Raw genomic sequence first — 24,476 nt, forward strand, 5'->3', positions numbered from 1 at the left:
TTGGGACCCGCCTCTGCATGTAGGTTACCTGAGGGCGTCTGTTCTTCACTCAGACAGGACGGGGTTAAAGGAGCAGCTGATTTGGGGGCTCTGGCTCACTCAGACTGGGCAGAGGGAGGGGTACGGATGCAGGGCAAACCTGTGGTGGCAGAGCCCAGCATGTCATTGTATCAGCCTAGGGTGCACCTTGTGTTCTCCTGGGGAATTTGTCCCTGGGTCACGGGACCCTGGCAGAGGTGGTTTCACAGGCTCCCAGGAGGGGAGGTGTTGAGAGTGACCTGTGCTCACACTCAGGCTTCTCGGTGGTGGCAGTAGCAGCCTTAGTGTCCCATGCCCATCTCTGGTGTCCGTGCTGAAAGCTGTTGCTCACACCCATCTCTGGAGCTCTTTGAAGTGGTCCTCTGTATCCCCTCTCCTCGTGCACCAGGAAATAAAGAGCCAAGAAAAAGTCTCTTGCCTCTTCGGCAGCTCCAGACACTTTCCTGGACTCCCTTCTTGCTAGCTGTGGCACATTAGTCCCTTCAGGCTGTGTTCACGTAGCCAACCCCAGTCGTCTCTCTGGGATCCCACCTCTGAAGCCCGAGTGTCATCTCTCAGCCCCTGCCTGCCCTGGCTGGTGAGCAGACAAGCTTCATGGGCTGGTGAGTGGTGGTCGGCACCATTCCTCTGTGCAGGAATCTCTCTGCTTTGCCCTCCGCACCCCTGTTGCTGTCCTCTCCTCCGGGGCTCTGAAGCTCCCCCACTCTGCCACCCACAGCCTCCACGCGTGAAGGGGCTTCCTAGTGTGTGGAAACCTTTCCTCCTTAACAGTTCCCTCCCAGTGGTGCAGGTCCTGTCCCTATTCTTTTGTCTCTGTTTATTCTTTTTTCTTTTGCCCTACCCAGGTACATGGGGGAATTTCTTGCCTTTTGGGAGGTCTGAGTTTTTCTGCCAGTGTTCAGTAGGTGTTTTGTAGGAGCTGCTCCACATGTAGATGTATTCCTGATGTATTTGTGAGGAGGAAGATGATCTCTGCATCTTACTCTTCCGCCATCTTGAAGCTCTTCCCATTGGAAGACTTTTGATTATTGGTTCAATTTCCTTAGTAATAATTGTTTTATTCAGATTTTTATTTCTTCCTTATTGTGTCTTGGTAGATTGCTTGAAGATTGCTTGCAAGAATTTTTCCATTTCTTCTAGTTTGTTCAATTTGTTGTTGTAGTTGTTCATAGTAGCTTCTTTCAAATCTTGTATTTCTTGCTATTAGTTGTAATGTCTCCTCTTTCTTTTTTAATTTTGTTGTCTAGTGTCCTCTATATTTTTTCTTTTGTCAGTCTATCTAAAGTTTTGTCAATTTTGTTTAGCTTTTCAAAGAATCAACTTCTATTTTTGTTAATATTTTCTACTGTTTTTGTTTCCTCTTTTACTTATTTTTGCTCTGATATTTATTATTTTCTTCCTTCTGCTAACTATGGGCTCAGTTTGCTCTTTTTCTAGTTCCTTGTGGCATAGATTTATGTTGTTTATATGAGATCTTTCTTGTTTCTTAATGTAGGCATTTATTGCTGTGAACTTCCCTCTTGAGCTGCTTTTGCTGCATCTCATAATTTTGAGTATGTTGTGTTTTAATTTTCCTTTGTCTCTAGATATTTTTAAATTTCCCCTTTAATTTATTCTTTGATTCACTGGTTGTTCAGGAGATTGTTGTTTAATTTGTATATATTTTTATGTTTTTTGGTTTTCCTCATATTTGTGATTTCTAGTTTCATAATGTTGTGATCAGAGGAAATTCTTGGTATAATTTCAATCTTGTTGAACTTGCTAGACTTGTCTTGTGGTCTAATATGTGATTTACCCTAGAAAATGTTCCATGTGTGCTTGAGAAAAATGTCTATTCTGCTGTTGTTGGAACGAATGTTGTATATATGGCTATTACCTCCAGTTGATCTATGGTTTTCTTCATATCCATTGTTTCCTTATTGATTTTCATTCTGGATGATTTATCCATTGTCGAGAGGAGGTATTAAATTCCTCAACTATTATTGTATAGCTTTTAATATCTCTTTTGATCCCTGTTAGCTTTTGTTTTATATATTTATGTGCTCCAATGTTTGGTTCATAAATGTTAACAACTGTGATATCTTCTTGAAAGACTGACACCCTTATTCTTGGAGAAGGTCATTAAGAGGACATGAGCATTGATTGACCCACAAGGTAGACTCAGATATCAGAGGCTCCTTACTCCAACTCTGTCATTTGAAATGTATATTCCGCCCACTGTTCTCACACTAGGAGACATTTCAAAGGTGCAGCCTTGAGAGAGTAATGTTTTGTTGAGGACATCTGGATTGTATATATGACTGAACCCTATTAAGATCTCTATATAAACTTTTAAGATTTTGGTGCACAGGTATGGAGATCTACTAATCTTGCAGCCATGCAGGACAAGCCTCATATATAAGTTCACTTGTTATTAAATCTGCTACCTACCAATCTGGAGTGGTCTTCCTTTTTCTTCAGCCTCTCCTTGCCCTCTCTGTATAGGGGCCAGTTTTGAATTTTACCTGGGTAATTTCTGAGGATGTGAACCAACAATTGGTGAACGAGTCAGGAAACTGAAAATATGGGTTTTGGGAAAGAGGCGTCTGTGGTGGAAATACCAAGTTGGTTATCAACCTCTATGTGGGGATGAATGACCTGCATTTTTGATGCTTGTGAATATGGGTAAGCCCCAAAATGTCAGTTTATTTAATGCATTATGGAACTGTGCATCACACACTGTGGCAAAGGAGGAAAGTGAATGGCTGCTGTAGTGGACTGGCCTCCACTGTGGACAGTTTGGCTGGCCACTAATGCCCAACTAGATGCTGAGGCTCCAGTTAGAGAGTTGTAAGAAGAGTTGAGGATAGAGAAGGAGGTGTGGTTGTTCACTATTCTGCCAGATTCAGGGTGAGCCGACAAAGTGGGATAGCAACAAATTAAGTTGGAGACCTTAGCATGCTGTTTTGCAAAGCTAGGAGGGTGCAATCTGCTGTGGCTTAAGGTCTGAGTGCTCGTGAGAAAGCCTGATTGCAACACTAGGAGTCAGACTCCCTGGGAAAGTGATGGGAGGAAACAGCAAGATGCTGTGGTGATTAACGGTGAAACGTATGAAATGCCTCATGCCATCAGATCCCTAATACAGAGGAAAGCAAAAGCACAACAACTCCAACCAGTAATGCAGCCCCCAATTCAAGAAACATTCATGATAAGAGAATATATGTACACTGAGCTTATTGATATAGCTGCTAATTTCCAAAAAAAGGCCAGGGATAATATCCAGGCATGGATAGTGAAGTATAGGGTATGGCAGGTGATGGCATTCCTCTGACTAGGCAGGAGGCAGAGAAAATGAACAACATTACCACCCACCCTGCCCACCATGCAGCACCTGTATGGCACTCAGGGAGTTCAAGGGACTCACTCCCTTATAGGTTGGATTATTGTAGCCTGCAGGGAAGCTTGGCCCAATGAGGGGAATCTTTTGGGCATGTGGGATCCTGAAAGTCTATAGAGGAGTTAAAACAAATTCTTAGGGAGTTGGAAATCAGATAGGCCATCTATGCCTCTGTCTTTGAAGGTCCTTATTGAGCCATATTCACTGCAGAAATGCAAGCCAAGATACTCCAGTCCTCCTCCAGTACCTGGTATGGCATACTGATATCCAGGTTGAGCCCAGTCATAGGACAAAACATTTATGATTCGGGGCAGTCCACTGTTGATCTGAGGGACAATGAAAAATCCCAGGAATGCGTAGGGCCTGTGGGAGAGATCTGGGACAGAAATGGAACTCATTAAGCTGATATAACAATATAAAAATTAGCTGTTAAGGATCTGGTAAGAATAACCTGCAAGCAAATGTGGTTTGACATAATTGCAATTAGGATCCCACCTGAAAAGATAGGTTGGCAACCCAACACTGTATTGCCCAGCCTGCAAAGCATTAAAACCTGAACAACAGTTCAGACCTGCCCCACCTGCCCCTACCATCCCTATTATCCCACCTGCTCCAGCAGAGGCCTCAGGAATACAGTCTTATTTGTGGTAAGTGCTTCCCGCACACTGGGTATAGGATGCAGGCCAATACTGCCTCCAAGTGAGGGCTGTTGGGGGCAACTGGAGGCCCATGTTGAGCCCACTATTGACTGTGCGCCAAAAAACAAACACAAGGTGACAGATTTGGGTGATACTGGGGCCAAATATACTCTAATATGTGGTAATCCTCAGAAGAAGTTTTCTGGCCCCCTCAACACCACTGAGTGTTAAGGAGGGCAAATGGTTGTAGTCAGGGAAGTACCTTTGATACTGAGAACTGAGCATTCTCCCGTATGAGAATATAAGGTTTTTATCTTTCTTATACCAGAGAACATACTGATATTCTACATGGTCAAACTCTGTAAATCTTTATCAGTGAATTCTGCCTCCAATTAACAGTAATCAAACCAGTGCTGAGGGGGAAATATCAACCGGGAACCAGAGAAGAGTGGTAACTGTCAAACAATAAAAATTGCCCGGGGGACATAAAGAAATAGAAGAGATTATCGAAGGACTGCATTGAGTGAGTATTGTACACCCTGTCCATAGTGCTTTCAACAGCCAGACATATTTGTTTTTTTTAAAAAAAGGGCCAGATGGCTCATGGAAGATGACCATGGACTACTGAGAAATGAACAAGGTGGCTGTCCCCAACATTGCCACTATTTTAGATATGTTGGCTATGGTTCTATGAGTGTACCATGCTCTACTGGACTTCGCAAATGCTTTTATTCAGTATACCTCTGGCTGCTGAGTCACAAGATCAATTTGTCTTCGCATGGGAGAGACAACAATGGACCTTTCAAGAGATGGTAGCCCAAGATTTTTCCCTGTTCTCCTTTCCCACATCTGTAAAATGGGATTATTACATTGATAATATAACATTAACATGTGAAGAATTGCATCTGCTGCAAGACACTCTGCAGACTTCGCTGGAACATCTGCAAGCAAGAAGATAGACAGTGAACCTGCAGAAAATTTAAAGCCCAGGCTCCACCATAAAGTTTCAGGGAGCTGTATGGTCAGATAAGATGTGTATTATCTGAGAAGCTGTGATTGACAAGTTGAAAACTTTTCCAACTCCTAAGAATGTGAATGAGGTGCAAGCTTTTGTAGGGATTTAGGGGTTTTGGAGGACTTTTATTCCTCACCTGGTACACTGCCTCTGTCTTTTATACCTCCTAGTAAAGAAAGAGTATGTGTAGAGCATGTGTGGGACTGGAGATCAGAGCAGCAAGCCACCTTTGAGAAGGCACAAATACTAGTGAAGCAGATTAAAGCTCTGGGCATCTCCCAAGTAGGGTTAGTGTTTGAATTAGCTGTATCTGTGACTCTGGAAGTCACAGGTTAGTCACTGCAGCAGAGACAACAGAAGGAGGGAGTACCCCTAAGATTTTGGCCCCAGCTCTCAAAGGGGGAAGAAACTTGATATATGCACATATAGCAACAGCTCCTAGCAGTGTATGTAGCTCTCCTCCAGGTACAACCTCTCATAAAGGAACAGCAAATATGCCTTGGTTTTTGTGAACACTGTGTCTGACCTAACCCAAGTTTTCCCCTCTCACCATGCAAACCAGGCTGACATCATTAGGGAATTAGAGAAGCTGAGTACCACGTAAAGATACCCTCACTGACCCTCAGGGGTCACATTTCAAAGGTCATGATGTGCAAGACTGAGCAAAAGAGCATGACATTGAATGGAGGCTTCATATCCCCTCTAACCTGCAAGCAGCAGGGTTAGTAGAAAGGAAGAATGAAATTAAAGTAGCAGATTAAATTACTAACAGGAAATACAACCTTGGCCGGGTAGATTAAAGTATTATCCCAAGATTTAACACATTAGAATGATCAAACAGTAGGGCCTATTGCCCCATATGCCAGACTGGGAACCCCTGCTCAGATGCCCAATACTGTAAAGGTATTGAAATCACAGGAGATAGCTATTGCCCCAACACTTACCATGGGTCAAATGTGCTATGCTGCTAAGAACACCAAGCTGCATCATGCCTGGGAAAGTTGTTATCTACTGGAATTCACAATAGGATGTTCCATCAGGATGGGTAAATTTATGTGACCCCCCGCGTGAGGAGAAACTACTCAATCTGCACTGGGATCTCTTTGTCCTGCTGCAAGCTGGACATGTTGAAATGCACTATGCCTATAATGGAACATGAACCATTGAAAGAGGGGAGAAGGTGACAGTCCTGGTCTGGCATATCCCATGCCCCAGTCATGTCTTCACACCTCACAGTGCTGGATCCCTTGGCCAACATGCATGGTATGCCTAACCAGGCCAAATTCCTAAAGCTTCAGCCACATTAACATCAAGGATTAGGCTACAAATACATAGTCTTTCCTTGGTATCTGCGGGGAATTTGTTCCAGGACCCCAGGGAATACCTAACTCCACAAATGCTCAAGCACCTTATATAAAATGTTGTAGTAAGTCAGCCCTTTGCATTTGAGGATGTAGAACCCATGAATATGGAGGGCTGACTATAACTTTTAACAGAAGGGGAAGAACTTTCCATACAATATATGCCTTTTCAACCTTACAGTTCTGCTGCTTCTGTGGTTTCCAGTCACAGGATGGACACATGAAGAGAAAATACCTTCCTACAGTGGGCCCACTCATACGCTCAGCAAAGGAATTGATCCACTATTGGGTATGCGGGCAGCCACCCGTCTCTAACCCATCAGGATAGCCATGTGGGGTATCAGCATTCCAGGGAAGGAATTGGAAGGCACTAAAGGAGTGCATTAAGAAAGAACAAGCTAGGACTTGTACCCTCTCTTTATTTTTTTAACATCTTTATGGGAGTATAATTGCTTTACAATGTTGTGTTAGTTTCTGCTGTATAACAAACTGAATCAGCTATATGCATACATATATCTCCATAACTTCTCCCTCTTTCATCTCCCTCCCACCCTCCTTATCCCACCCCTCTAGGTGGTCACAAAGCACTGAGCTGATCTCCCTGTGTTATGCGGCTACTTCCCACTAACTATTTTACATTTGGTAGTGTATATATGTCAGTGCCACTCTCTCACTTCGTCCCAGCTTACACTTTCCCCCCACCATGTCTTCAAGTCCATTCTCTATGTCTGCGTCTTTATTCCTGTCCTCCCCTCAGGTTCTTCAGAACATTTATTTTTGATTCCATATATATGTGTTAGCATACAGTATTTGTTTTTCTCTTTCTGACTTACTTCACTCTGTATGACAGTCTCTATGTCCATCCACCTCACTACAAATAACTCAATTTTGTTTCTTTTTATGGGTGACTAATATTCCATTGAATATATGTGCCACATCTCCTTTATCTATTCATCTGTCATTGGACCTTAGGTTGTTTCCATGTCCTGGCTATTGCAAATAGTGCTGCAATGAACATTGTGGTACATGACTCTTTTTGAATTATGGTTTTCTCAGGGTATATGCCCAGTAGTGGGATTGCTGGGTCATATGGTAGTTCTATTTTTAGTATTTTAAGGAAACTCCATACTGTTCTCCATAGTGGCTGGATCAATTTACATTCCCACCAACAGTGCAAAAGGGTTTCCTTTTCTCCACACCCTCTCCAGCATTTATTGTTTGTAGATTTTTGGATGATGGCCATTCTGACTGGAGTTATGTGATACCTCATTGTAGGTTTGATTTACATTTCTCTAATGATTAGTGATGTTGAGCATCCTTTCATGTGTTTGTTGGCAATCTATATATCATCTTTGAAGAAATGTCTGTTTAGGTCTTCTGCCCATTTTTTGATTGGGTTGTTTGTTTTTTTAATACTGAGCTGCATGAGCTGCTTGTATATTTTGGAGATTAATGCTTTGTCAGTTGCTTCATTTGCAAATATTTTCTCCCATTCTGAGGGCTGTCTTTTCATCTTTTTATGGTTCCCTTTGCTGTGCAAAAGCTTTTCTGAGGGCTCTCAGAGTGTTCTGCGTATGTTTTCCTCTAAGAGATACTGTTTGTTTTTATCTTTCAAACTAGAGTTGTAAATGAAGTACGGACCACCATTACCATATTAGATAATCTAACTTTTACTCTATATTTACGATTACCATTAATTTTTTCACTACTTTATTATGTCTGTGTGATCTTAATAAATGCCCTTTTACTTACACTCAAAGGAATCCCTTTAGCATTTCTTGTAAGGCAGGTCTTGTGGTGATGAAATCCCTCAGCTTTTGTTTGTTTGGGAATGTCCTTATCTCACATTCATTTCTGAAGAACTTCTTGCCTGGTAAAGAATTCTTTGTTGATAGTTTTTCTTTTAATATTTGAATATGTCATCCCATTCTCTCCTGACCTTAAAAGTTTCTGCTAAGAAATCCACCCACAGTCTTTGGGGGGGTTCCCTTATGTATAACTTATCTCTTTTCTCTTCTTCCAAAAAAATTCTTTGTCTTCAGTTTTAACAATTTAATTATCATATGTCTCAGTGTAGCTCTATTCAAGTTCAACCTATTTGGGGCCTTTTCGGCCTCATAAATCTGGATGTCCATTTCTCTCCCCAGGTTTAGAAAGCTTTAGCCATTATCCTTTTTAATATCCTTTTTGTCCCTTTATTTTTCTCTTTTCCTTGTGGAATTCCCATAATGTGGACATTGTTTCTTTTGTCTGTGTCCCATAAGTCACACCAGATTTCTTCACTTTTATATTCTTTTTTCTTTTTGCTCTTCTGACTGAATAATTTCAAAAGTTCTGCCTTTTAGGTCACTGATTCTTTCTTTTGCATGTTCAAGTCTGCTTTTGAAGCTCTCTATTGAATTCCTCATTTCTGTCATTTATTTTTGAGCTCTAGGTTTTCTGTTTTTTTAGTAGTGTCTATTTCTTTGTTGAACTTCTCATTTTGTTCATTGTTTTCTTAATTTCATTTATTTGTTTGTGTATTTTTGTAGTTCATTAAACTTCTTTATGAGATTTATTCTGAATTTTTTTTACTTGATAGTTCATAAATCTCCATTTCTTGGAAATAAAAACAAAAATATACAAATGAGACCTAATGAAACGTAAAAGCTTTTGCACAGCAAAGGAAACCATAAACAAGATGCAAAGACAACCCTCAGAATGGGAGAAAATATTTGCAAATGAAGCAACTGACAAAGATTAATCTCCAAAATATACAAGTAGCTCATGCAGCTCAGTATTAAAAAAACAAACAACCCAATCAAAAATGCACAGAAGACCTAAACAGACATTTCTCTAAAGAAGATATACAGATTACCAACAAACATATGAAAAAATGTTCAACATCATGAATCATTAGAGAAATGCAAATCAAAACTACAATGAGGTATCACCTCACACCAGTCAGAATGGCCATCATCAAAAAATCTACAAACAGTAAATACTGGAGAGGGTGTAGAGAAAAGGGAACCTTCTTTCACTGTTGGTGGGAATGTAAATTGATACACCTACTATGGAAAACAGTATGAAGTTTCCTTAAAATACTAAAAATAGAACTACCATATGACCCAGCAATCCCACTACTGGGCATATACCCTGAGAAAACCATAATTCAAAAAGAGTCATGTAGTACAATGCTCACTGCAGCACTATTTACAATAGTCAGGACATGGAAGCAACCTAAGGTCCAATGACAGATGAATGGATAAAGAAGATATGACACATATATACAATGGAATATTAGTCACCCATAAAAAGAAACGAAAGTGAGTTATTTGTAGTGAGGTAGATGGACCTAGAGTCTGTCATACAGAGTGAAGTAAGTTAGAAAGAGAAAAACTAATACTGAATGCTAACACATATATATGGAATCTAAAAAAAAAGTTATGAAAAACCTAGGGGCAGGAAAAGAATAAAGATACAGATGTAGAGAATGGACTTGAGGACACAGGGAGGGGGAAATGTAAGCTGGGATGAAATGAGAGAGTAGCATTGACATACATCTAGTATGTAGAATAGTAGCATACATTTGGTAGTATTTACTACTAAATGTAAAATGGATGACTAGTGGGAAGCAGCTGCATAGCAGAGGGAGATCAGCTTGGTGCTTTGTGACCACCTAGAGGGGTGGATAGGGAGGGTGGGAGGGAGACATAAGAGGGAGGGGATATGGGGATATATGTATAAGTATAGCTGATTCAGTTTGTTATACAGCAGAAACTAAGACAACATTGTAAAGCAATTATACTCCAATAAAGATGTTTTTTAAAAGTCTCCATTTCTTTAAGTCAGTTACTGGAGATTTATTAGTTTTCTTTGGTGTTGTCATGTTTTTCTGATTGTTTGCGATCCTTGATTCCTTTTGTTGGTATCTGTGTGTTTGAGTTAGCAGTCTCCTCTTTTAGATTTTATAGGTTCTCTTTGAAAGAGACAGTTCTCCTGTCAGTTCAGTTTGGGTTTCTGTATATATATCTGTGGTAATGACCTTGGGCAGGTGGGGCTTGCTACCAAGATCTGTTTTTGGGTGAGCCCACTGCCAAGCTCTGACGACAAGACAGGGTGATGCTGATTGAGAAAAGTTGTATATGAACTCTGGCTTGATTAACTGTCTAAGCAAGGCTGTAGGCTGGGCTCTGCAGTTGCCTGGGTTCTCTGCTCAGGCTTCCTAGATCAACAGGACTGAGTATTATACTCAGTAGTAGGTGGGGTTATGAAGTAGTTTCCCTGCCTGCTGTGGCAGCTGAACAGGCTCCAGGTTCTGCATGGCTCATTGTTTGGGAACCTGAATTAGGCAAGACTGTGCACTGAATTCCCAGGCCAGACATGGCCACCAGTTTTGCTCTGAAGTTGGGGAAAATCACAGGCTGTGGTCTCTGTTCAACTGCAACCAAAAGCAGGGCTGTTGGATGGGCTAGAGAGCTTCCTGTGTGCTCTGTTATGTTCCCTTGCTGGGAAGACTGAATGCTGTATTCAACAGTGGGTGGGGCTATGAATTTGTTTTCCTGCCTGGGCAGAGTGGGAGAACTAGCTCCAAAGCCAGCAAGACTCTTTGTTTGTGGTCTTGACTCAAGCTGACCCATGCACCAATTCCCTGGCTGAACTGAGACACTGACTGTTCTCTGTGGATGATCAGCTCTGCCTGCTGTGTTCTCTGATCAAGCGTTGCTGGGCTACCCAGCATTCCAGGTGTTCTGGCCAGGCTTTCTTTTTGGGTGGGTCTGGGAGTTACATTCAGCAGCATGTGGGGCTATGAATTAGCTCCTCTGCCAGATGGTGCAGGGAAGCTGGCTCCAAGAAGCCTCCCAGGTGCTCCCACTTATTCTTCCTGGTCAGGGAATGGCCAGGAGCTACACTCAATCATGGGCTGGGCTATGACTATCTCCCTACCTGGGCAGACGGCGGGCAGAACTCCAGATCCTGCAAGGCTCTTTGTTTGAGAGCTTCAATCAAGCAGTCCTGCACCCAGCCAAGTTCCCTGGTCAGACTGCACTACAGTGTTTTCTGCAGATGAGAAAAGCTGCTTGCCGGGACGATTACATGGGTGCTATGGGAGGAAATCAGTCTGCCAAGACCCATGTGCTTGTTGTTGCAAGCCCCCCTCCTTCTCCATCACAACTAGATTCTCAGTGGCCAAGCCACACACATTCCTCCACAATCCCTGTGAGGCAAGACCGGAGTGGGGACAACCAAGAAGCAACTCATAACGCTGGGACCTGGATGCCTAACCTGGGCTCTCTTTCTCTCCGGAGGAACTGTAGTCTTGGGGAGATCTCTCAGTGTGGTGCAGTGCCAGCCTGGGGGACTGGCAATGCAGTCAGCATGTACCCACTCTTAATCTTCTAGTGTGGACTGTTTTGATCTCTGTGGTACAGGAGGGGTTCTTCAGTTTCATCCCATGTTCTATTATTTTCTCAGTGGTGTTTTGTCCATGACTAGTTGTTCTTCTTGTGAGTGGGAGTGAAGTTAGGACAATCGGTCACCATCTTGGTAATATCACTCCTCTGATTCCATGGTTTGAAGCCTCATAGAGGCGTGTATTTAGTCTGCAAGTCTGTAACTTTCCATGTGAGAGACCAAACAACTAGGCTATTGTCAAAATGTTGAGTCATTAAAAATAGGACAAACTTCATCTAGGGGAGTATTACAAAGACCTGTGAAAATGCCCTTGAGTCTGGACACTGAGGAGTGTGACCACCATCTGCTTTCAATTCTGCTGAGCTGGTAGTGAGATTGAACATATGTAGCAGCACAGCAGACACCCAACATGTTTCAGCTTATCCAAACCATCAGTGAACCAGGCCTAGGGATTTAGTTGAACCTCTAAATGAATAAAGGCCTCAGCCAGTAGTTTTACTTCAGGTGGCAGAGTGGTTGATAGAGTTTCCCTGAAGGTGTAATAACCACTTCTTCACGTAAAGTCCATATGCCGTCAGGGTGAGGCCAGGTAAAGGGAACAAGAGGCTAGAGAGACACAAGGCCTCCATGGTTTAGTTGTTCAGTTTTGAAAATAGATGCTTTTCAATAGGGATATATCTAACATACATATATAACATACATATCAAGGAGAAGATGAGTCCAAAGTCCCAAGGCACATCTTCAGGCAGAGAATGTTCCCCCTTGCCAGAGACTCCAGTTGTAAAATCATCAGTTACAGAGCATTAAATCTCAAATTGGTCAGTATGAATATAGGGCCCTAAAGATATAAAGCATGACACAGCTTGCTGGACAGTTTCCATAGCAGAATGTTGTTTTGGGCCCCACTCAAAAGATGCTAATTTATGGGTTAGCTAATATAAAGGACAAAGCAGAATGCCCAAACAATCACAAACTGTTTCCAATATCCGAGAGATCCAGCTTGGTGACAGACCTCCTTTTTAGTGGTGGGGGACTGAATAGACAACAAATTTTCCTTGACTGCCTAAGGACTCAGTATCGTGAATCTGTCTGCAAAGTCCTAAGAAACATTACTAGGCAAGCAGCCAACTGAATTTTGTTGAAGATTTTCAGCCACTCTTCCTAGGAAATTTATCATAATACCACAACCAACACAAAACTGAAGCTTCTGAAGGTCAGCCATCAGGACATCATATATATAGGTGAAAACTTTACAAATCAGAGTCTATAAGCACTTACACTAATTTCTGACCTATCTGATTTTCACAAATGGCAATGAAGTTTAGGTAACCCAGAGGAATACTACAAAACATGTATGAGATGCCCTGTCACATAAATGTGAACAGATCTTGATCCTCAGGTGCCAGTAGTATGGGAAAGAAGGTGCTGCCAATGTTCAAAATAGTGTGTGTAATGGATTCAGTTAGAGTCACATTGTATGCAATTGCTGAGACTATAGAAGAAACAACTGAATTTATTTGACAATAATCCACTATAAGCCTCCAGCTCTTCTTAAACTTTTACACTGGGCATACATGGCTGTTCTGTAGAGATCCTGCATTTCTTTCTTCCCCTGCTTCCTTTAAGTATTTAATCAGGGCTGTAAATATCTTTATTCCTCCTGGGATTCTATACTCTTTGTGTGAAACCACCCAGGATGATCCAGAGCGGCTGGTGGCAGAGCAATTCATGTTTCCCACTTAATACTTCTCTACATGTGGCTGAGTTTCATCTAGCACTTATGGGACAGGAAAATACAAACATCTTTTCCTACTATATGTTTAGATGTGGAGGTAACACCGAGATTGCAAAAAATTGGCCCCAAATGTTTCATTCACAAGGTCATATTCAAGTTTTTCCTATTCTAAAGTTGGCCAAAACCTACGTCCCAAAACTGGATGCTGTTCCCCTCCACGGGTCCTGTAGAATAGTGACTTGGGCATCCATATCTAACAGAGCCATAAAAGTTTGATTCTCTCCCTTCACCAAAATTCTCCAGCCTACTCAGATGAATGCATTTGGCATCTGATCTCCATTGGGGACAGAGAGGACTCATTGTCATCTCTAATTATTTTTCTACGTATAGCAGCTGTGGTTGAGTAGCCCAGCTGTTTACATTCTTCATTTACAATCATTATCTGTCCAGTGCTCTCATCTCCCAAGCCAGCTACCAAAAGTTCTAAGGCTTCTCGTTTGTGCCTGGGGTGCTTGTGATTTCCTTCCTTTAACCTGGGTCATTGTGTGTTTCTGTCCCTATTATCTGAAAGGATACAAAAACTTTTGCTTACCTAGGATCAATCTTAGTACTATTTGTTACAATGTAGTGGGCCTGAGGTTAATAACCAGATTAAGGAGGAAGTTGTCTCACCAGGAGTTGAATTATCAAGAAATAATGCATGATTCCAGCTTGTCTTTGAAGCTACTTCCTGGTATTCATCCTGCAACAATTTCCTCAATTCCTCCTTGTTAACAGTTTATTATTCACAGCAACAGCCATAGTCAGACTGATAAGCAGTTTTACTGAATCCCTGAGTCCCACTTAACACAGGGTGATAGGAAGTGGGCATGGGACACATGTATACACAGTAGATTGCATTAGAGGAAAGGAAACTAGTTTAATTAACTTAATCTTTTATAATGGGCAGTGAACATGCCTTCCTCTTGTTCTGGAAGGAGACATTATATTTATTATATTGCAGTAAGCATTCCTGCTCATTGCTACAGAGGGAACCACTATCCCATCTCACAAAGATGTTTGTTATTCCAACATCCTTGAAAGGAATGTGGCAAACCAAAACCATTCATTACCTTGCTTGCAAAATGTACAGAGATCCGTACAATACTGTCCTCCAACAATGTATAACAGTAAAATTGTTGGAAATATGCCATCTTCAAACTCACTAGGTAATGGCAAACTTATCTCCAACTGAACTCCCACCAACAGTGGATGGGATCTCCCACTTTTCATCTGGATGACAACAAATATTTTTGAACTTCAACATGCTGTTCATCTGATGCATATAAAAGCGTATGTGATTTCAATTTCCATTTTTCTGATTCCTAGTGAGACATAAAGCCAAGATATATTTACTAAGCAACTACCACGTGCTAGATATTATTTTAAGTATCTGTGATACCTCAGTGAAAAAAAAAAGGAAGGAAAATCAAATACTTATGGACCTTATATTCTGTCAAGGAGAAAAAATGTTATTAACTAAATAAACTATATAGCATGTTAGAAGATATGTGGATGGAAAGGATAGAGTAAGGTAATGGGGAGCAGATTAAGATAATGCAGGCTTACTGACCATATGATCTCCTATTTTGGAAATGTCTGTTCATAATTTTTGCTAAGTTCTCTATGGGCTGTTTGTTTTATTCTTATTGAAAATATTTTTATTTATTTCTTGTATTTTCACTATCCAAGTTAGTAGCCTAATCTTATTTTGTCCCACTTTGTATAGCATGATTTTTTCAAATTAGGGGATTCATATTTTAATATAATAATATTTATCAAAATTTCCATCAAAATCTGTCAATTTTTTAGTTTTAAAATAAATTTTCACCAATTCCATTGGAAAAAATACATTCTATTCAATTTTATTTTAAAATTTTATAAATGCTATTTCCTAAATTGAATATTAACTTTTTAATCATTTGGAATTTATTTTGTATGCAACGTATGATGAAGGGATTGGAGTGTATTTACTAGCATATGGAAAATAGATTAATACTGCACGGTTTATTGAATAAAATGTCTTTTCTCATTCATCTGAAATGTCACTTCTATTATGATTTCAGTTTCTTATATTCAAATCTCTTTCTAGGTCTCTCCTCTGTTTCACTGAAATATTTGATGTTCCTTTCTCCCTCCTTGTACCCCATTACAGACTATACTCCAGAGTCACCAGTGATCCTGTTAAAATATGAGACAAATCATGCTGTGCTTCTGCTGAAAATACACGAATGACTCCCCATCACACACAGTGTAAAAGTCAAATTCCATTCTAGGCCCTCTGAGTCTCCAAGCTATCAGCTTCTCCCAGATCCCCATCACTTCTCTGAACTCACTTCCTGAAATTCTCTACCTTGCTCACTCAGCTCCAAGCTATATGCTTCTCCCAGATCCACATCATCTCTCTGAACTCACTTTCTGATATTCTCTACCTTGCTCATTTGCTCACTCAGCTCCAGCCATGCTGGTATCCTCAGTGTTCCTTGAAATGCCAGGCCTACTTCTGCGTTGGGAACTCAGCACTTGCTGTCCCACTACTGGGAATGCTCCTTCCGCAGACAGCCACAGGGCCACTTCTCTCATTGCCTTCAGGTCTTTACGCAATAACCAGGCTCTCTGTGAGGCCCTCTGTTCAGCCTCCTCCCTGGAATTTCAGCCCCCCTGTTCTTTGCTTTATTTTTTCCTTCTTAACACTTATCACTTTGAAAATACTTTATATTTTACTTATTGTCTCTTGGCTACTGTCTGTCTCCCACACTAATATGAAAGTTCCATGAAGATAAGATTATTTATTTATTTTGCTTATAACCATATCATAAGGACCTGTGTCTAGAAGACTGCCTGGCAGAGAGACCACCTGAACTAAGTATTGGTGAGATGAAGATAGAGCAAATAAATTAAAAAGCAAATGGGGTTAAAGTAAGCCAAAAGGGAGCTAGGCAGTTTTCCCTTGGTCTAGCCCCAAAACTACCAATGCAAGTGCCTCCAGGAGACAACTGGGCATTTTATTAGAGCGAAGCAGGCCAACTGGGGGTGTGGCCCCATTGAGAGAGCATTCTGAGTCTAAAATGGCTGAGCCCTTCCTCAGAGCCAGCTGCTTGTATCCTTGTTGGAATGTGGGCCCTAATCCTTGGTCTATTGTTTTTGTTTTTATTTTTTCAGGTAAGCCAGAAATGTGGATTTTTGAAATCTGAAATCCCCCAAATGTCTAAGTAGCTAATTTTAAAATGGAGAATGATAAAAACATGACGATCAAGCAAAATATGACAGCGGGCTGAAATTGGCCCATGAGTGCCCTGCAGGTGTTTGCTAGACTGAATTATGTGCTGTATGAAAGAAAACTTATCCCTGTTCTGGTGAGGTGGGCTTGCCTTGTGTAATTCTCGAGGCAAACAGTTTCAGGCTGTGTTGGGTGGAGAGAATGAACTGGAATTACCAAATTCTTTCAACTCCTGGAAGCTCCCTGCCTCTCCCTCTCCCTGCTATGCCTGGAGTTAAGGAAACCTGGGCAGTGGGGAGTCACCAGAATTGTTTCTTTGAGGGTAGGGGAATATTTCAGTGAAGTGTGGAGTGGGAAAACCAGAGAGAGGGTTTTGAAGGAAACTTCCACAGCTGGACCAGGGAAAGGAAAGAAGGAGAGAAGGACAAAGACTCATGTGTTGGGACATTGTATCTCTGAGGGAATTTATTGGGGGTTACAACACCCTCTCCCCACCAACCACCTATGTGGTACCATACAGTCGAAGGACTTAGTTATACAAAGTCACAACTCCCCGCCCAACTGCGCATGCCATCTATCTCACCTGGAAATAGAGCTGCACAAATTTCCATCACAGCTCCCCCTGTGCATGAAGTGGGCAAGACAGGTCAGGAGGTACCTGTGAAAGGCCAGTAGCCACTGGCTTTGTCGGGATATAGCCAGAATGGGGCATCTGGAGGCAGCAGACCTCCATCTGGTGAAGCACTGGGTGGAGCCACCTGTGGTTTCAACAACTGCTGAAAGAAGCATGGACAGTCAAGTATTCCCCACACCCGAGAGAGAAACATTAAGCTCAGTGCTCCGATGCCCCTCCTCTGTAAGGAGGCCAGGTATAATCCAGGAGGGGGAAGAACAGTGAGGAGAGTGCTGTACCTGGGTTTAGCAAGTTTCCATTTTTCTGGATAAAATGCTTTCCAAATGCAAGGTGGCACATCTCTTAAGTTCTGAGCACCCCACTTACCTGGTCCCCTTAAGAATCGTTTATTCAGTGTAGGCGAAGGGAACCAAGACCTTCAGGTCTGAGATTTACTGCTCTTGGGTCCTCTGGAAAATACGAGGAAGCTGCCCACAGGCCCCTGCTTATGGAGTGCCATGTTAGTGTGTTTAGGCTGAGGGTTTGGGTTCTGCTCAGCGGGTGTGGCATGAACTCCCTGATATTATAAAAGGCTTTTAGGTATAAACTTGGCTCCTGCTTAACTCTTGAGACATTCCTGTCAAAATGTCCTAGGGAAGCTCCAATCCACCTGGTTTCTTTGACAGTTGCCACCTTCTTTGGGCACAGAGCTAGGGAGGGTAATTTGGATACTGCCAGAAGTCCTATTTTTCCTTGGGTCTTCCCATCTCTCATGGATCCCACTCCCCATATCTTGTTGTCTGTATTCTCACTCCCTCTGTCAGTCTTTCATCTTAGAATTCCTCTTTCCTCGATGTCCCTCCCCTTCTGGCCCCTCACTCATGCATAGAACTCCATTTGAGTATCCTTTTAGCCTCTCCCCAGATCTCTGCCAACTTCATCTTTCTCTCCCTTGCTCTGGATCTCTTCTAAACGTCCTTGTGTCCCTCTCTACTCAATTTATTCTGTCTGTTTTCCTCTAAGCCTCAAGATCTCACTCTCCCTCTGTTATTCTTCACCCCCTCCCAGTTGTGTGCCTCCCCCTCTTAGGTCATCCCGCCCGCTAGGGAGCCTCTCCATTTTTGACCCCTCCCCACCTCCTGCTAAGCAGCCACCTCCCCTTCTCCCTTCCCCCACAGCTCATCTCTAGTTCCTTCTCCTCCCCCCTCCCTAGACCAGACCAGCTAAGTCCTATTCCATTTTTAGATGACTGATTATGATACTAGCTGAACTTTATTCACAGCCTGAATTTACAGCTGTTCCTTCCTTTCATGCCCTAGCCACCAAACACACCCAGTCATTTCAACATGACAAATTCCTTACACACAGCATGTCATGGCCACATAAATTTGTATTTTTTCAGGACAAAACAACAGTTATGCTGGCAAAGATGTCGGATTAACAGGGACCCTAAAACTTTCAATACACTGAAAAGTAACATTATTTTGCATGTCTACAAAGTACACATTTGTTTTCACAAATGTGGCAAAGTTTACCCTAACAGTTAGGACTTTTTCACCAAATCATAGACATAGATATGGAAATCATCATCAAACTTGATGAAATACACAGAGGGTTTGGCTTCCACTTGGTGAATGACCATGCCGATCCGTTTGGAGCCATCTTCTTTGGTATATTCCACATGTTTACCTATCAGGCCATCTACAACTCCTCCTGGCTCCCTCTCTGCTGGAGGAGACTCACCGGACTCTGGCATGATACGGAGGTCTCCTTCTTTATAATCATCTAGAAGCTGGTACATGTACAAGACAGGATCTTTCTCATAGGTAATATAAAACCAGGCTTTCATGATAGGTGCTTGGGCCAAGACCATTCCTCTCCATTCATCCTTAGAACCATGCTCACCCTCAAACATATGTTCCACAGCTTTACCAATTATGGTATTTGCAAGGTTTGCATCACTGACTTGAGATGATGCCACCCTGTCAGAAAGAATTTTAAGAGACAAAACTCTTTCATCTCTGTGAAGTTCCAGTCCATAGACACAGTCAATTCCATCATATTTCACCAGATAAAGAGAAGGATTTATAGGCACCTGATCCAGAACGGTTCCTTTCCACTGGGTGATGGGCTCATCGCCTTCCTTCCATCCGTGTGAAATCCTGCAGCCCACGATGTTCCTGCGGGGCTGGGACGAAGGTCTGCCTCTCTGTTTCTTTTGGGAGGCTTTTCTCTTTGTCATGTTTGCAGACCCAGTGGCCCGTCCTGCAACTGCCCTGGTTTGTTGCCCTTCGGCCTCCTGCGAGTTGGGGGTTTTCATGTCTGCAAGGAGGAGGAGAGAAGAGAAGAGAGGAACATTCAATATGCCATAAGGTGAAGTTCTCCCGACAGCGTCGTCTCCATGTACCCTGCGCCAGCGCCTAAAATTTCCCCATGAGCCTGGCAGCAATGCTGGAAATCCTGGCTGTGTGCCTGAAAGTGCTCTCCCTTCTAGGTTCCTTGAGGTTGCGGGAGAAGGCGGCAGCGGCAGTGGTGCTGCCTGGGGTTAGGAGCTCTGCAGGAGGGGGCGGGCTACCTCCTTGTTCAGAGACCCCAGCCTCCGTCACCCGCCACTGGTGCCCACTCTCAATCCCCTGCAAAACCCCTGTCCCTCCACCGCCCTGACCCGCATGCACTGTCCTCCTGCTCTGAGCACCCCAGTCTGCTACCCACACGCCCCCGTCCACCCCCACTCTCTTTCTTGGCCCCCAGCGCCCTCGCCTCTCCGTGCTCACCTTCAATGTCTTGCCTGATTCCTTACGCTATTCCCCTTTCCTACTGCCCATTGCACTCCCCCTTCCCACCCCGGCGCCCGCCTCCACCCCTTATCTCCTGCAGGAGTCCATCCCATCCCCCTTCTCCATCCCAGCGCCCACCAATGGCCTTGCCTTGCCTGGCGTCCACCGCCCCGGATCTCGGGCTTCACGTGTGCAAATCGGGCACCTCGCAGCTTCCTTTGCGGTGAGCCTGCGTCCAAGAAGGATCCGCAGGCTCCGGAGGAGCCGGGTGTTTGCAAGAGCTGGAAGGGGAGGATCCTTAGGCGACGAGCGTGTTTAGGAGGGCGGCGGAGCTGGCGAGTAGGATGGCGGCCGTGTCTTCAGCACTCTGCTCTCGGGCCCTCCGCCTCCCCCTTGGTGGTGGCAGCCCCTCTGCCACATGGGGCTCCCACCAGCCGCTACTGGTGCAGTAGTCTCCTCCCTCTTTCCGTAGCGCAGCTTCCTGCCAGGAGAGAGGCCTCCCCTTCCTGCCAAACACTGCCTGCCCCACCGCCACTCTCAAGCCCACCACTGCTTTGAGCATGGGTGGTGCTCTTCGTTTCCCGATCCCGCCCCCTTCCCAAATCTGGAGCAGCTGGGCCTACAATCCTCCACCCTTTTGCCCCCTCCTCTCTCCCCCCTCCCTTTCAGGGCCCTTTGGCTCCTGTGCTCACCTCCACCTCCACCCTGTCAGTGGCCCTGCTCCATCTGCTTTCCACCTCCCAGGAATGTGTTTCTTTCTTTTTCCCAGTGCCCTTATGTATTTATTCTTTATACATAAATATGCCTTTCCTGTCATTTACAGGAATTTGTGGTAGGAAGGGAGAAATGTGCTCAGTCTGCCATCTTGACCCAATCTCTGTGTAATCTTTCCTTACTGGTCATTACTGGACTTTACTTCTTAAGGATTTCCCCCCTTTTCTTCTTCTTTTACTTTTACTCTATTGCAAATGAATTCCTTCCACAATGTTAACACTGTGTAAATTTCGGAAAATTGATAGGAAGAAAACAATCAACTGCAATTCTAGCTCCCATTCCCTAGGGCTCCCAGCAATATATTAATACTCGTTATTTGTCTTGCCATTTTCTAGGCTCTTACAAAACTGGGATCATTTTGCATAGGCAAGTTAATGCCCTGATTTTTTCCATATAGAGTATGCATCTTCTAAGGATATTAAACATTTTGAAAACTATTATTTCTCTTATTCGTTAATCAAATATTTATTGAGTACCTACTACATATATGGCCTTTGGTCCATAAAACTCAGTTTTACAGGGACCACAATTTAACTTTTCTGCCATTATTGAACATTGGGATTATGTTTCCACAATAACTGGTAATTTGATCTACTTATCAGAAAAGATAGCTTCAGGAAAAAAATAAGTTTATAAGAAACAATTAGGTAAAATGATGGTTTTATAATTCGTTGCAGAAGTATTCTTTAAGGAAGGCTAGAATGACTTTACAAAATTGAGGAAAATTTTACACTGAATTTATTCTAATATCAACAGATCTATTAAAATGCAAAATGCAGCAAAATAATACAGAAGAAAAAGCAACTGAGCAAACCAAAACCCAGTGAACAACCTGAATGTTTAATAGTTACGTATAGTATCTGAATCAGATGATGGGTTAAATGTTAACAGAGCAGCTAAGATTAAAACAATAAAATAATTACTAAAAGGTAGAGAACATCAATAAAAAATTTTGATTCAATGATCAAAGTATAAAAATGTTAATATCGAGTGTGAAAAAAGAATTTCACATCTAGAGCTGATGCAAATAAAAGTTCATACAATTTTTTATGGATAGCAAATTACAGGTATGCTTTAGTTTGTGGGAGAGTTTATTTAGTTCTGGCTAACTTTTATCCCTAGGATTTTACCCTTGGAGTCCCAAGCAAAAGTGAAGGAGGTTTACCGGGGCTCTGGACTCCAATTTCTGTATCCTTAGCTTCAACAAGAAGTCATAACCTCTCCTGTTCTAAGCCTTTCAGCAGTTCCCTCTAAAGTGGTTACATTTCCTCAAGGGAAAAACATCCACCAAATTCACTGTCTTTTGGACCTGTTCTCTCATATATCTTGGCTTGGTAATTATTTCCTATCTTCTTAGTTCTCAGATACCTTTGAGTTTATTGTTTTAACTTCATCCAGCTTTGATTGTTTAATTAATGAGAAAGATTTTTGAACTGCTTAGTCTATCACTAAAATCCAAAACTCTATATTTATTAAAAAATATGTGTTCAACTATTTGTAATAGCTCCAAACTGGAAATCACCGAAATTTCCATCAACAGTGGACTGCATATGTTGTAGTATATTCATTCATACAATGGAATATCATACAGGATTGAGAATGAGCAAACTACAACTACATGCAACAACTTGAATGAATCTCACGAATATGTTGCAAAAAAAGAAGACAACAAAAGGCCACACATTTTCTTTCCAATTTATTCAAATTTCAAAAATTGTAAATAGTCTATGGCCTTAAAATTTTTTAAAGCAGTTATTCTTGCAAAGATATTTTCCAAATAGATAGTGGCAATTCATATTTCATCGGTAATTGATGAAAGAACACAATGGAGACATTTTTGAACATGTGTAAATGGCAAGAATGGTTCATATGGTTGATGGGCAGCAAAATGTATTGAATTGGAGCATCACGTGGTATTGCAGCCTAGCATTCAATCACACCTCTTCTGATAATAGTGTGCCCATTTTCCTCTTGGGAACAACCTAAGTCTGCCCTTTCAGAGAACTGAAATACTGTCAGAGTGATTGTTTTAAGACTAGGCACCCCACCTAGTCAGAGCCAATGAGGCACAATGATATTTTGCACAAACTCCTGGGTATGAAGTAAGTGATCTTGTCCACTGGACATGAGTTAAGCTGAGAGGATAAGAAGATCAAGCTGCTCTATTCACCTTATCATCATCTGGAGACAGAGGACAAAGCAGCACAGAGAAGAGATCACAGCCAAGGTAAGCAAAAGAGGGAGACTGTTGTCCTAGTGACACATTCTGTACCTGTAGGTGGTCATGGCCACTGACTTCTCAATATTCATCCCACTCTAAAAGATTACTCTAAGCTAATTGTGATAATGTTATTCCCCCTGCAAGTGATTGGCTTAGCATTTGGCATATGATCTAATCTTGGCCAATTAAGTATGATGATATATGTTGGGGTACTTCTGAAAGAAACTTATTCTTAAGGGAAACAGAAAATGATGTTTCCTTTTCTTCTTTAGGGTGATGCTATTTCTGTATATGACCCTTGGAATCTGTGTAACCAACCTGAGGGCAAAACCAGCACATTGAATATGTGCAGAGGAGGAAATGAGAATACTCTGAGCCCTTTGATCATTTCATTTAGCTGCTGATCATACCATTCCTGGAGTCCTAGTTGTGACTCCAAGTTATAAGATAAGAAACTTCTTTATAGGTACAGCAGTTTGAGTCTGGGTTTTCTAATACTTGAAATGGAAGGTATCTGAAATGGCAAAGAGTCTGTTTAATAAATGTATGTGCATCTGTGCTTTATACATAAAAATACACACATACATAAAAAATAGCAAGGCTTATGTAGGGTTAAGAATAAATGAAATTTGAAGATAGAAGTTAAATTTAAAATTCACAAACTGTTAACATGTAACAACTGTATTTGTTGAGTGACTTTTAATAGAATTTATTTACTTATATAAATTATAATGTATAAAATCTATGAATTGCAACTTAGTAATTTATATACATATCAGTGTAATCAAAATTTTTAAATAATTCAAAACCTATTTTTCTAGCCAAAGCAAAACAATTGAAATTTTTAATTTCTTAAAAGTTATTTTCAGTGAATTCAACTTTTAACTTTTGCTTGATATGAGAAAATAAGTTTTAACTAGCTGCTAGATATTCATTCATATATCACTGACATTTTTTTCATCATTTTTTTTCTTTTCATCATTTGACATAATAAATGATGTGCTAAATAACTTTTGTAGAATTAAATAAATACTATTTTTATTTAATTCTCAAAGCCCAAGTCATATACAAGGACATAGAGGACAAAATATAAAGGCCTTCAATGGCAGCCAATAGGCACACATAGGTCACTTCACAGGATATGACTTCAGGAATGAGCAATGAATTGAAAGCCCTCCAATCACAGCCATTATTTTTGCTAGGATTTTGTAACACTGATCTTGCATATATTTTGTATATTTCTATGTACTCAATGTCAATGTTGCTCATGCCAT

At 41.8% G+C, this 24,476-nt stretch overlaps 1 protein-coding gene and 1 long non-coding RNA gene across 3 annotated transcripts in view; both read right to left on the reverse strand.

The window, feature by feature from the left end:
* Positions 1–24,476, reverse strand: part of LOC309977760 — a 946,815-nt gene that overhangs the window by 573,894 nt on the left and 348,445 nt on the right. The gene's annotated exons all lie outside the window — the stretch shown is intronic.
* On the reverse strand, positions 18,974–19,750 carry LOC309978147 (spindlin-2B; the record flags this gene model as incomplete). Of its 2 annotated transcripts, XM_082864505.1 has the most annotated exons (2): positions 18,974–19,222; positions 19,526–19,750. In XM_082864505.1, 2 exons carry the CDS (start codon positions 19,748–19,750, stop codon positions 18,974–18,976), a joined length of 474 nt encoding a protein of 157 aa, XP_082720631.1. The 2 variants fall into 2 exon arrangements, with proteins under 2 accessions (XP_082720631.1, XP_082720630.1); XM_082864504.1 differs by having other exon boundaries at positions 18,974–19,750.

The sequence above is a fragment of the Leucopleurus acutus genome, assembly GCF_964270905.1.
Source record: "Leucopleurus acutus genome assembly, chromosome: X".
Lineage (NCBI taxonomy): Eukaryota > Metazoa > Chordata > Mammalia > Artiodactyla > Delphinidae > Leucopleurus > Leucopleurus acutus.